Source organism: Rhopalosiphum maidis, chromosome 2 (genome assembly GCF_003676215.2).
Source record: "Rhopalosiphum maidis isolate BTI-1 chromosome 2, ASM367621v3, whole genome shotgun sequence".
Lineage (NCBI taxonomy): Eukaryota > Metazoa > Arthropoda > Insecta > Hemiptera > Aphididae > Rhopalosiphum > Rhopalosiphum maidis.
The window spans coordinates 91,539,455-91,553,699 of NC_040878.1; the positions used below are offsets into that span (position 1 = coordinate 91,539,455).

The 14,245-nt window shown below is 28.0% G+C and overlaps 2 protein-coding genes across 3 annotated transcripts; one reads left to right on the plus strand and one right to left on the minus strand.

Moving 5' to 3' along the window:
• Positions 1-4,557: 4,557 nt before the first annotated feature.
• LOC113553058 (DNA-directed RNA polymerase III subunit RPC10-like) lies at positions 4,558-7,216 on the plus strand. The gene is made up of 2 exons (XM_026956184.1): positions 4,558-4,737; positions 6,965-7,216. The coding sequence occupies exons 1-2, from the start codon at positions 4,558-4,560 to the stop codon at positions 7,142-7,144; spliced, it is 360 nt and encodes a 119-aa protein (XP_026811985.1). The 3' UTR covers positions 7,145-7,216.
• Positions 7,217-7,271: 55 nt separating this feature from the next.
• On the minus strand, positions 7,272-13,721 carry LOC113553059 (putative inhibitor of apoptosis). Of its 2 annotated transcripts, XM_026956185.1 has the most exons (7): positions 13,276-13,721; positions 10,542-10,965; positions 9,347-9,580; positions 9,085-9,281; positions 8,940-9,016; positions 8,712-8,744; positions 7,272-8,439 (listed from the first exon to the last, which is right to left on the minus strand). In XM_026956185.1, the coding sequence occupies exons 2-7, from the start codon at positions 10,963-10,965 to the stop codon at positions 7,956-7,958; spliced, it is 1,449 nt and encodes a 482-aa protein (XP_026811986.1). In that variant the 5' UTR covers positions 13,276-13,721; the 3' UTR covers positions 7,272-7,955. The 2 variants fall into 2 exon arrangements, with proteins under 2 accessions (XP_026811986.1, XP_026811987.1); XM_026956186.1 differs by lacking the exon at positions 8,712-8,744 and having other exon boundaries at positions 13,276-13,720.
• Positions 13,722-14,245: the final 524 nt, after the last annotated feature.

A 14,245-nucleotide genomic window follows, 5' to 3' on the forward strand; every position in this document is an offset into this window, starting at 1 on the left:
CCGTCCGGCACCTAGTCCACCGGCCCAGAGCAGCGCTTGTTGTCAAGCCTGCGCATCAGTGCTACCAATTTTGTCTGCAGTTCTGCTAATTGCACATAGTTTTTTCATCCATGCCAACCAAGGTCATCAATTCTATAATTATACGGTAGTGACCAAGGTCATAGAATAACAAATTTATGGTATAGTATGGAAGGGCCTTTTTACTCAATGGCCCTATACCACGGTCTATTATACCACAAAAAATCGAAAAATTAATTCTAAACAATTTGGTAAGATCAGTACGTTCATAGATGATAGCTCTGCTCAGAATCTAAAAAACCATTTCATTTTTTATGATAATTAATAAATTATAATACATAATGACATAATGTTGCAATCAGGCTACAGCATCCCTTGCCCTAACGTATATTTTCCCCTATCGGTATAAATATGCCTTAATTTCTCTACTTAAAATGAATGTGAATTTTGAAGGCGTAAGTTACAATCCACTAATACAATTGTAGGTAGATCCACTATTTATAAAATATTAATAACAATCATAAAGAATTCATTCAAGTAACCATTAAGGAAATAGGTTAATCAGTTTAAGTAGTTTTTTTTATACATTACTCTATTTATTATTATTATTATTTATATTTATTTTATTATTAAATTTGAGGGGAGTAATAAATTTGCTCTAAAAAATTTTGTTATTTGTCCTTTAAATTATATAGCATACAGTGGCCTTTTTTACCAGCCCACGCCTGGTTGCAAATGTTGCAATACCCATTATTACTATAATAACTAATAAGTAATATTACTCTACAATTATACATAATAGTGGACTACTCAGATTATCCGGCGCTAAGTGCAGGCAATTTGACTACACCGATGTATAGGTAGTTCAACAAAATTATAATAATCCAATGGTGGTTAATCGTCGTGTTTAAGTAAAGTTCGGGATTTATTGCACTTTAAATTATCGAAATATGCAGTTAAAATCATAAAAATATGCAGCTAGTTTTTTATTTTGTTTTTTAAAACACATAAATCATATTATTATAATAATAAAACTAAAAACTTAAAAATTAGGTAGGTGCATAATACAAATCGTAAAATGAAAAAAATGATTATAATATATAAAAAAAAACCAAGACTGGGCATTAATGAGTTAATTTTAACTTATTAACTTAACTAGTTACGTTTGGATTTTCATTAAGTTACTAAATTTATTTTTTAATTAACGAATTTATTTTTAATTTTAAGAAATAAATTAAGTTATAATAAGACAAATTGAACAGGTGATGTGTTATCAGTTAATCTTGATTAATGAGCATTATGGGTTTTTGCACTTTTACCACAACTATACAATTTTCGTTATTTTCAATAAAAGATTAATAGACAAAGAAACTATCGAAAAGAGACGTACAAGTCAAATACGATAGACTACAACCTTAATTTATTTAAAAACATTTTTTTTTTTTTATTTCAAAATATAATTTTTTGTTTTTTTATGTATGTGTGCAAACATGATAAGTAGAAGATAAAATGTTTCGACATTTTATTTCAAAAAAGAAGAATATTTTTGTTCTCAAATTAAATTTAGTTAGCACTTTAAACTTTCGGAGGGTAAAAAGTAAAAAAATCCATATTACTAGTTTTACATAAATCCAATTTATGTCAAAATCGATTTTGTTTTTTTAGCATGGCTTGAAAACAAAAAACCGTAGGTACTTAAAGTGTTCATCAAATGTTTATTATCATTTACTATTTACGATATCATTTTTAAAATATCGTATTATAGTATTATTTTGCATGATAATGAATATAATGATTCAGTATAATATCCATTGATATAATAGTTATAGTTGTACGAAAAATGTATGTTTAAATGTTTAATACTTTTAGAAGGAAAGAATAATATGTTAGACGCGTACCTATTCTTCGTAAGTTACGAATCGTAACAATAACATTACAGTAATGAATAAACTGTGCAACAATGCCGACTGTGCCGTTAAAAACAAATATTATGTGTTTTAACACTATACACATAGTTCTCAATAGCAGCAGCAGCCAGCAATAAATGTTTATAGTTTTTGTATACGAAATACATTTTAACTCTAATACAATAGAACCTCGATTATAATCGCCAGTATCAGAACCAGATCCTTGACGGATAATCGAAAAGATTTTCGAAGAATTAGGTATGTGGGAAAAAAAAGTTTTAAGTTGAACAGGTTTAATCATAATTCATAACAGAAAATTGATCATTCGAGTAAAAATAAGTGTATCTATATCATAAATTGTAAAAGTCAAGAAAAATTTAACTAAAAAAGAACATTTTTTTGAGGGGGGGGGGTGAATTGACGACACCGCGAGAACTTCTTTCGCATTGTCTCCGTGAATTAAAGGAAACCTAAAAATATTACATATTGGTTCTAAATGAGTTGGTCGTAGGTGGGTTGATTTGAAACTTGTTCCTTGAGTGTTGAAGACTCAAACCGCCATTGTAATCTATAGATACTAGTAATAATATGCATATTAATTATTTGAATACAATATTCCTAACTTTTATTTATTATTGTACGTATTAACGATTAACTATTAAATATGATTAATTAAACATTGACCATTGTAATTTGTAGTACCTATTGTACAGTGGCGTAAATTGGGCTAAATTGTTAGGGTTGCAATCAGTTTTTAGGTTGGGCAGGCTTCAAATCAGCTGCCATTTATATTTTTTGTATAACACAATACCTAATACAATATAATATATATATATATATTATAAGTATAGATTTAAAATATTAAACTACTTAACTATTAACTTACTAAATTTATTTTTTAGTTAACGAATTTATCTTTCATTTTAAGAAATAAGTTAATTTATTTTTTTTTTACATTCACTATTTTAGTCGTTTTTTTGTCAAAAAATATTTTCATTGTGAATTTATATAATGATATAAACAACTGAACTGTTTTTAATATGTATATTAAATACCTTGTTATCAATTTAATAAAATATTTTGTGGTTCTTTATTAAAAAATACACTAATACTCAATTACAAACACACAAATAATATCTGTATGAAAGACTTTATTTAATAATGTAAATTAATTATTTTCAGCTTTTAGGCACCTTAACTATTATTTAGATGACTATTGTTAGATAAAACACAATTAAACACTATTAATTAAAACACATACTATATAGAAATACTGTATGTTGTTTGAATTATAAACATTATAGTCTATAATTTAGTTGTGTGTTGATAAGAAATAAAGTACGGTAACGAATAAAAAAAAATATCTAACTGAGTTAACCAAAAATTGTATTAAACTTTTAACTTTTACTTTTTCTTATTGACGCATATCAACTTAACTGAGTTAAAAAAAACCATTAACTTGCCGAGCCTTGGTTTTTTACTGAAGGAATAATATCATTTACTGCAGTAGTAATCGGCGGCCTCTGTAATTATTATCAGCTACCATTGAGACTCGAGTCGGCCGATCACAATAAATATACATATTGGTATAATAATAAAAAATGATTAATAACAAAACTATAAATAATTGTGGAAAGGATATAAATATAATAATAATTCCAGTGCTTCAAAACAAAGTTAAACATTGGTTCTCAAAATATAAATTAGTTAATTTATTATTATATTGATATTTCAATTTTTTGAAAACTGAAATCGTGATTTTTTGGAGTCGCAAAAAGATACACTTGCGACCCTTTGATATTTTCAGGGGTTGCAAGTGCGACCCCGTGCGACCCCCAGTTTACGCCACTGCTATTGTACGTTTGAGTTAGAATTCATCTTTTTCATAATTGGTTGGATAAATTAATATATTAATGTAATATTAAACCATTAATTATAAATACTAGATAAAAAACACATGAATTATTAAGACGACGCCATACCCGCATGTGTTGTCTCTGTCTTACTAATGTACATTATAACAAATTTTCGTTTAGCAGAATACACTTTGTGACGTTAGCTTTAATATTAGAGTAATATTAGAGTACCTATTATCAAATTTAAAGGTAAGAATATTATTTAAACAATGACATATAATTTTATTGATATTATCATTTTAAAATGAGTTATGAACATTTTAAATATACCTATTAATAAATTCTACATAGTACATAATATACCTAGTAGCAAAGTACAGAGAATATAACAAGTAGTAGTTCGTGATAATAATTAAATAAGGCATCTCGGCGGCCAGATTTTGCTATGTAGACAGTGATATCAGAGAATAGATGGTGGTGATATCACTGACAGATGAAAATATTGTTATCTATATTGTTTATCATCTCGGTGAGTGATATAAACCAATACATATAATACACATATTATACTAGTATAAGATCAATGGATATAAACCGTTTTTAATTTTTTATATTTCTGTCTTAACTGTAGTATATATTACGTTAAAATATACATTTTCAATTTTTTAGTATCTAGTACTCTAGTGTGTTGTGTGTTAACTGTTAATATTAGACAACTGTATTACAAATCCACATTGTATTTTAATTGTTATAAAAGGAAATACTTTGTTTTCAAAATGAGTAGCAAAGTGGTAAACGAAAGTAGCATGTTCTATATTGACTTTTGTCCAAACTGTTCAAATATTCTTCACCTAGACGAGTATATGGGCGAGATGAGACAAAAATGTCAAGTGTGTCCATACTTCTCAGCAATCAAAAATGTCATGCTTGCTTCCCGATCATTTTACAAACTAAAAGTAAAAATTATTCATTATTATTATTAAATAATATAATATATATTTATTGTCTTTTCACCCGTACTGATGATTCTCATAAACTCACTACATAATCAAACACGACAAAATTGAATTGAATTATTGTGTTTAGCTTAACAGGCTGAATTTTTAGCATACTGTATAGATTAGGTTAGTAGGTATATACATAGTCAAAACCAAGCCAGCTTTGATTCAATATAAAGTCTATCACTACTACAGTCTAAATTACCCATGTCTAAACAATTTTTTAGCAATTTATAAAGATTTAAGACCTGAGTTTCATTTTAATGATCCTATTGATGGTTCATTTTTCTCCATACATACCATAATTAAATTTCTTGCTGAACTGTATGTCTATATTGGTTTTTGTATACACTCTAGATACTGTAGCTCATCGGTTCTCAAACTGTGGTATGCGAAAGACTACATGGTAGTACGCGGAGGGCCGTTTTGGATAATAAACCCATTCAATTATTTAATTCATATCTTATTTTAAAAAAACTAATAAATAAAAAATAATTATACTGTAGTGTAGTTGTAATGTTTTACTGCTTTATTATTTAAAATAAATGTATTTAACAATACAATTTTGAATTTGGATCGTTCCATTTTTAATTATTAGTGGTACGCGACTAATTGATAATATTCTTAAGTGGTACGTAAATAAAAAAAGTTTAAAAACTAAGCTAATTTAATTAATTTCAGTTAATTACTGCATTCTTAATTTTTATCAATTATTTTGTATTATAATTTTAAAAATGGAATGTTCATAAAAATATGATATTATAATAAAACATACAATTTTTAAAACTGTACCTATTATTTATATATAATTTTTATTTTTATTTACCATATTTGTAATATAGCAAAAATTATATATTTATATATATATATATATATATATATATGTATAATACTATTACAGTTTAAATTAAATGTTTAATGAAAATTGTATGTTTGTTTTGTTAAGATATGTAATATTATTAATATTAGTTTTTAAATCCATGATAATAAAACTGTGATATTAGTATATAATGCAACTACTTAGCCCTAGAAATGTATTTTGAGCTTAAAAATTAAAATTTGTGTGGATAAATGTATATTTAATTAACATAGAATTTTTTTATATTAAATTGTTGATGGGCTATGTCCTATAATGAAAATTCTAAATTACCATACAGTTTTAGATTATTATATTGAGAGGTATAATGGGCGAATCATTATTTAAATACTTTGCTTAGAGCTCGAAATATACTCGCCACACCACTGCATATACTGTACTACATATTTTATATTTAATAAGTTTATCATTCTATAATTTCTATCTCTATAATAATGTATTATAGTAGTTACTATTAAAATATTCTTCTTTTCAAATAATTTAATCTTAGAGGTTAAAATGTTACTATTATCGAATTGGTTTGGTATTTCGACAACTTAAATTATTTTTAGTTGAAATTTTAATGTCTGTTTTCCCTGCAACGTCTAGACCAAGTATTTTCCTCGGGACAATCTCAAGATTTCTGTAAGATGTATGTGATTATTGAAAAAATTATTTTTATATTACTTATATTTCGATTATTTTATATTATTTAAAAAAGGGGGTTCAACGAAATTTAAACTATTTCTCAAGAGTGTTGTGGTCGTAAAAGTTTAGGAACCACGATATTGCTAGCTAAGTACTAGTATTTAAACCAGGTATAAAATTTTGAACAAAATACTATGAGCACCACACAAAAAACTTATTTAAATTTTACTGATAAAATACATATATAAATTATAATATATTTAATACGCTTACCAAAATGTATATCATTAAACAGTTATAGCACAAAATAAAAATTATGTATATATATTTTTTTAAATTGTAACTTTCCAATGATCTGGTTGACCCACAGACTACAAAAAAAAAGTCAATAGCCACATACTAAGCAATAAGTATTCCTAGGTCCAAAAACTGCTAGAACATTTTAGGTCTTTATTTAAGTCCTTAAATCAATCAAATCATTGTCAACAATATCAACCAATATTCAATGAGTCTCATTGAATCAATTTTCCATTATAATAGCAATAATATAACAAATGCATTTGTACCAATGTAGTATGCAAAGTTTTGAACACAACAATTATTATATTTTACATACAATCTTTTCAATTTTATTAAATACTAAGACTTTGTATAACAATTTAATCTAATTATATTTTTTAGGAAATAGACTCAGTTTTGGGAGGCAAAGCTGCATGGGAAAATGTGGATTCAATTGATGTAGTTTGTAATGCATGTAATCATGGCAGAGCATACTTTTTACAAGTTCAAACTAGATCAGCAGATGAACCTATGACTGTTTTCTATAAATGCTGTAACTGTGGACATAGATGGCGAGAATAAATTATTGACAAAAAACATATATACATGTATATATATATATATATTATAATACCTTTTTTTATTATTTAGATTTAAGAAAAATACTTAATTAATATTGTAATAGTATACTAAAATAAATAACACATAGTTCATAATTTTAAAATCAGATTTTTATTCTATAATTATTCTTTTATAGTTAAAACACTAAATAATTGTTGTTTTATTATTAGCAACAATCAAAAGAAAACAAAAATGTTTATTTACAAAGAAACTGTACATCAGAGTATCTACTTTAAGAGCTATAATTGCTGTATTCATTCAACCCGAGTGCAAAATATGGAAATAAAAATAATCAAATTAAAATTAAAAGTAACTTATGACAGCTTTACGATTATATAATATATTCAAACAATTTGATTTAAAAATTATCATAAAAGGACTTCATACCTGTTTCTACATGTATATGTCTTAAAACGCTTATGTTTACACTTACATTCAGAATAACTATTAAAAAGTAAATATTATGTCAATGTACTTTTATAAAAATAATAACATAATTGTACCGATTATAAGTTTACTATATAATGATAGAGATAACAACCATTGTATAACATCCTCTAAGGAAATCAGTCTCACGTTTTACTATGATTCTTGTGCATTGTTAGAATAATATAAATACCAACAACACAACAACATAGCAAGATTTAGCCCACTTTGGTGCTTATTATATTTCATTATAAATTAAGTTGTTAAAGCTAAAATTAATTAAACAAATTAAAATTTAAGACTAGAATGGTTTACACCACACAATGTCACGGTAATTTTATAAGCCCTATAAGTACACCTGAATAGTGGCACAGAATCCTTCTGTACACACTGGGCATTCGTGCATATCTGTCGCACATTTGACGCAGGCATATACATGTCTACAAGGTATAAAGGCTGCTGCCATTTCTTCTTTATGACATACTTTGCATGTCATTGGATCTAATTGTTCTTCGAAACACTGTGATGAACTGCACGGTAACTGTTCGAGATCTTTACCTTTTTCTTCATTCATTGATAAGTTCACTCTCATTGCCATAGTAAATGGTTGTCTACATACAGCACACTGTTCAAGTGTTATAGCGCACTGAATACAAGCAATTACATGGCCGCAAGGGATAAACGCTACTTTCATTTCTTCTTTATAACAAATTTTACACAACATAGAATCTGGCATTGTATTAGGGTCTCGCTGTTGAGAAAGATGTAGGTTTTCGTCAGATGATATTTTAATTTGACTAATATCAGAAATTTCTGACTGATCAAGTTTTCTAGAACAAAAAAATAAAAAATATATTCAATAATAATAAAAAAATGTATTGATTCATTAACAAATTAACAGATTAATAATTTAATAAAATGGTGCTTAAAAAAAATATAAAAGAAAGCTTTTTATGGTGTATTCTAATGTTAATTTAACAAGAGACATGCGATGAAACTGCACATTATGAATTTATTAAAATGATTGAAACAATTTGAGTGCATTGAAAACTAACTAATTAACTACGATTGCACGAAAAATAAGAAATTCAAGGTATAATACCTCAGTTTATGATGTTGACAGACAATGTGAATCCTGATTAAAACAAATAAAATAATTGTAACTTAATATTGTAATAATATTAATGTTGTTATGAAATATATTCATGAACTTCAATGAATAAAAATAAATGATTAACTAGATTCAAATTTCTACTTGTCAGATTTATTGAATAAAAATTTTGAATATTTATTAAAATAAAAAAGTTTTACTTGTATAATAAACACATACCTTTTTGTCGAGTTCACTTTCATATTATTTTCAAGATTAGACATATCTTTATGTTCAGCAATCAACTTGAATAACTCCTACAAGTTAATTTTAAGTTAAATTTCTAATATTGCATCAATAGTATTTGAGAAAATTATTAAATTACCTTTGTGTTGAATTTTGTGATTTCACTACTTTTCATACCACATGCTTTGTCAACAAAATTTTTGCCTTTATTCAATAACACATAACTACAACTTGATGACCATCTAGCATGTTCTGTCCATGGTTCATCGTCATCTTCCCAGTCCTTAAGACCTTGACTGCAGTAGTAACACAACATCTGGTCATTTGAACCATTGCCTAAAAATATTAAAACAATATGAATATAAGAGGTAAATTAGTATGATAATATATTATCATTTTACCTATATAGAAAAATCCAGCTTCACATAGAGTTTGAACATCTTGTTTCAATTTTATCAAACATTTTTCAAATGATTTTAAGCGTGCTTCCAACGTTGCAAATTCCTTATGCTTAGGAGGTTTCATTTGTTGCAGAATGCCCACAGAATCTAAAAAGTCTTGTACTTTTTTTGACTCATTATTAGACTGGACATCAGCTGGAGCAGAGCCGTAAAGACCACAAACATCATAGCCAGCTAAAAATACAATTAAATATTTAATTAATTCAAGCAATCTGTAAAAGTACTGATATAATACATGTTTATTATCTGACATAATCTGTAAATTTATCTTAATAAAATTTAAATGTCCTTCAACTTTTACTTTATTATTATTAAAATAAAAACATTAAAAACTAATCAATCATACAATTTTAAATTTATTAATAATTTATTTATAGGTTTCCCTAATATATAATTTAAAAACTCAATTTCACTAACTATATTTTTTGCCTTTTTAAATTTTATATTAAATTTTTTTCATAATAGCTGGTAGATCCTAATCAAGTCTAAAGTCAATGATTTGTTTGAAGCTAAGTCCATAAATGATAAAACTCAAAGAATTAAATTTACATATATTCATTAACCAATAGGTATATAAATCTAGTATTGCAGTATCTATGACTGGATATGATTATTATCATTCTGACCAGTTTAATATAAAATAAGATAAAATATTCTGATAGAATTGTTCTTATTTGCTTCATTAGCTGATTACTGATAACTTAGGAAAGATTAGTTAACTAATAACTCATCATTATACCTAAATTATAATAAATACTCAAATTTTAAATATAGTTAACAACAATATTTAGATATTTCTTGTTTCATTCTGAATAATAAAAGCAATATAACACTAAAAAACATAAATTAATATAGACAAAATAAGTATTTTATAGTTTCATTAAAAAATAATTTTGTTTATAATAAAAATATTAAAATTTGATACTAGTATCTAGTTTATAACAAAACCTAATGCAGCTTTTGTAATTAGAAATTATCATTCAATGAATGGATTAGTTCTCTCTTTTTACTATCTTTGCTACTTATAGTTATGTTATTAAACACACAAAATAATCTTGAAATCAATAACTTAAATTCCATATCAGATAATAAAAATGATAAATTTAGTTATATAGTTATTTAGTAATATATTTACCTGAGGAATCATTAAAAAATGGACATTGTGGAGACTGACGTTTATGTTCAACAGATGGGTCATCACCACGTTGCCAATAATCAAATTCTTTAGAACAAAACAAACATCTAACACGATCTTGTATGCCTAAATAATATAATCCAGCTTTGGCCATTTGGTTAGGTGTTATAAATTGTAATTTCCACACTCCATCAAATGTTCTCAAGCGATTTTCATATGTAGTCAAATCCCAAGAAGGTGTTTCATCAGACATTGATCTGGATATTGGTTCGAGTGGATTATCAGAAATAGACTCAGTTAAAGGATACGAAGTATTTAGAATGATTGGACATCCATTTGACATATGAATGATATTTTTTTCAAATTTTAGAATGTTTCCTAATGTTGGTGAGACAGCAGGTCTATGATTTGGGGATGGAGTCATCTGTAAAGCAAATATAAATATCACAATTAGTTCATCAATAAAGTAGGTAATAGGTATATACTTCATTAAAAAATATGTGATGTATTAAAATACAAAATTATTTTAATATTTATGAACTTAACATACTTAACATGACGAAACATAAGTTTATATCAAATAAATCTAATAATCAAACAATTCATGAAAAAATGAGTTGTACTATGTTTCAGAAACTAAATAGCTATTAGCTATATATAACTAGGACCTAGGTAGCTAAGCATTTTACGAGAACAAATTTGATTTTTATTTTTTTTATTATTAATGTGATACAAAAAATAAATAAAGAACTGTAAAAATCACAAGACTATTCTGAAAATGTTAATTTTCATAAATCTGATATTGCATTAATGATTTATAAATTATGAAAATTTAAAGTTTAGAATATAGGGATAAATAGAAAAGAATATAAATTGACTGTATCTATTTTTAGTTAATGTTTCAATAATTCACTAGTTAAAACTTAAAATATGTACCTGCCCATATTCATAATTAATAAACATTGTGCATAATATTAAATAAATGAACATCAAAATATTTTTTTAAGAATTTAAAAAAAATAGTCTGGTTACTAATTGAAAATGTAAATATTGTTTAACCCGATAATAATTAGAGGTGGTTATTCTAATACTATATGAAAACAGATAAACATAAGATTTTTAATTGTATACAAAGATAAAAATTTAAATTATAAATATTCCATAAAAAAATGACTAGTTTTTACTTAAAGAATCACTAAGTAAACAATTATACCTCCATAAAAACATTGGGAATAAAACAGCTTAATTATCATAGAGGAAAATAATGGAAATAATGTTTGATTAAAATATAAACTAACACTTATATATAATAAAAATGAAACTTAATTAAATTATTAAATTGTATAGTTTATAAGCAGTGCTGTAATAACCAGGTATGTTGCGTGTGTCAAATACATGAGCCCAGGGCCCCAGCATTTAATGGAGGGGGTGGCCCAAATGATAAAAAAAAATTAAAAGAGAAGGGGCCCAATTAATTATATTTACACACAGGCCCAAATTGGTGTAGTTGTGGCACTGTTTAAAAGTAAACATATATAATTATGAGCGACGATTATATAATAACCCATTATCAATGATCAACAAAATGTATGTCTATACAAATTAATTAGTATCACAAACTAATTTTATGTAGGTATGGCTACCTAATTAAATTAATATAATATGTACTTGTAATTATAGATACATTAAATAATTTTATTATGAGCTACGTGATTGTAGCATTGTACTATTGTATTTCAATTTCAATATTCAGTGGGTAGGTATGCCCATTTGCTTGTAAATAAAATATGATGCTTTATTCGGTTATTTTATATTATAAAGACCTTCAGTGCATTTTATTGATATTAACTATCAGGACCACTGGTAGTAGCACAATAACAACAAAAAGAAAACGATTCAATGGTCACAGCTGATAATAGCATTAATCAATATTGTTTTTTTTTTTTTTTTTTTTCATAAAAGCCTCGACTGACAAAACAAGTTTTACGCGTTTGTCGCCTTAAACCGATTAGCCTAATGAAGTCAAAACGCAGAAAACACCCAATATCTCATAATAAATATTAGTCTTGTAGACAAAGAAATCGTCCCGAGCACAAACAGGCCTTTCAAGACGATAAACAATCAACTTTCAGGAACAAACAATCGTTATAATCATTGTGTACGTTAATTTTAACATCATCGATATCATAAAATAATATGAAATATAATGCAAGATAAATCCATGATTATTCTGGTAGTCGGACCGGAAACGTAAACATCCGTTTCCGGTGTTTACGGTGTGCGTCGCATGGAGAAACACGAACGCAATGTGATTAGGAATTAATCGATAGTGCGGGCAAAATAAAGTCTCTACCCTATCACCCACATCCTGCCAACACAATAACCCGATCTATCACAAGTCGTCACACGCGAGTTGGGGACCCCCACCGGTTATGTTGGCGAAGGTTGCGGTGGAGGAGGTGGCGGAGAAGGCAACAGTCCACATCACCATACGACCGAATGTATGAGTGATACCAGATGGAACGCCTTATACGGCGGCCACGCAACAACCTTCACGAAAACTACCTATTATAGTTACGTAAATAGATATCAGCAGTTTTGCGCACACCCAACCGACAACGAAAATAATAACAACCACCGAAGCGATCATCGATGTCGTACAAACGGTGAAAAAAATGGAAAACCGTCTCGTAAAGAAGCACAAGAAAAATAAATATAAAATAGAACACTCTACCTTGTGTGTGTGGCGTTTATCCAAAATATTGCGCGCGCTATGGCGTCGGACGAAAATAAAGTGTTGAAGTAAGTGCGGCGACGAACGAGGGGAAATTCGAACGGACGGTCGAAAGTATCCCCTTAAAAGTTTTGTCCTCAGATTTCGAAACGTCGAACAACAACACCTCACTGCGCCGAAACGATGGGGGCTTTTTGCATTATTCACAGCTGTTAAGTTTTTCACGGATATGTCGCTCGATACGAGTGACAACGACAACAACACCGACGGCGACGTCGGAGTGTCGGGAAACGGGTGGGAAAAACTGGGAACGGAATTACAGCGGGACGAGCATCGTAAACACACGGAGCTTGTCGGTGGCGGTAAGAAGTGGCCGTCGCGATTTCAGCCGTACTGAAACAACAACGAATAACGATCAACGATGAACGGGCAAGCCGAGAACCTCCGGCGCGCTGCCGTCGCCAGTCGTGTCGGACCCCTCTACACTCGGCTGTCGGCGAATAGGGAGCCGCGGAGAGCACGCGCGCGCGTCGGTCGATACCATATAGTAATAATACACAAAACCACGTCGTCGAAATAACAATGCGTTTACATTTCGGTTTTTGGGTACACTGCCTTTGCCCTTTGCACGCACACACGTTTACGGAAGAACGGTAACAATAAACAATATCGGTTTCAATGGCCTCGCAAGAATGACGAATAATAATATTGTAATAACGTATTATTATTCATTATCGTCGCGTTTCAATATAATATTACTACTTTTGTTTTTTATCGCGAACCTTAGATATCAGCAACGTAATAATAATAAAAAAAAAAGTCTCGTTTCTAAAATTCGCTTGACCCTTTCACTGACATCGTGTTATGATCCTGCGCAGTTTCCTTGTTCCCAATCTGTAATTTTCCATTTTGAAAATGGCCATTTTAATTTTCCACTTTTTATTCGTGTACGCCATTACTTGTTTATTAT

Coding starts and splice junctions, on each gene's coding strand:
- LOC113553058 (XM_026956184.1), top strand. CDS start 4,558: ATGAGTAGCAAAGTGGTAAACGAAAGTAGCATGTTCTATATTGACTTT. Junction 4,738..6,964: donor GATCATTTTACAAACTAAAA/GTAAAAATTATT, acceptor TATATTTTTTAG/GAAATAGACTCAGTTTTGGG.
- LOC113553059 (XM_026956185.1), bottom strand. CDS start 10,965: ATGACTCCATCCCCAAATCATAGACCTGCTGTCTCACCAACATTAGGA. Junction 9,282..9,346: donor AGCTGGATTTTTCTATATAG/GTAAAATGATAA, acceptor TAATATTTTTAG/GCAATGGTTCAAATGACCAG. Junction 8,440..8,711: donor TGTCAACATCATAAACTGAG/GTATTATACCTT, acceptor TTTTTGTTCTAG/AAAACTTGATCAGTCAGAAA.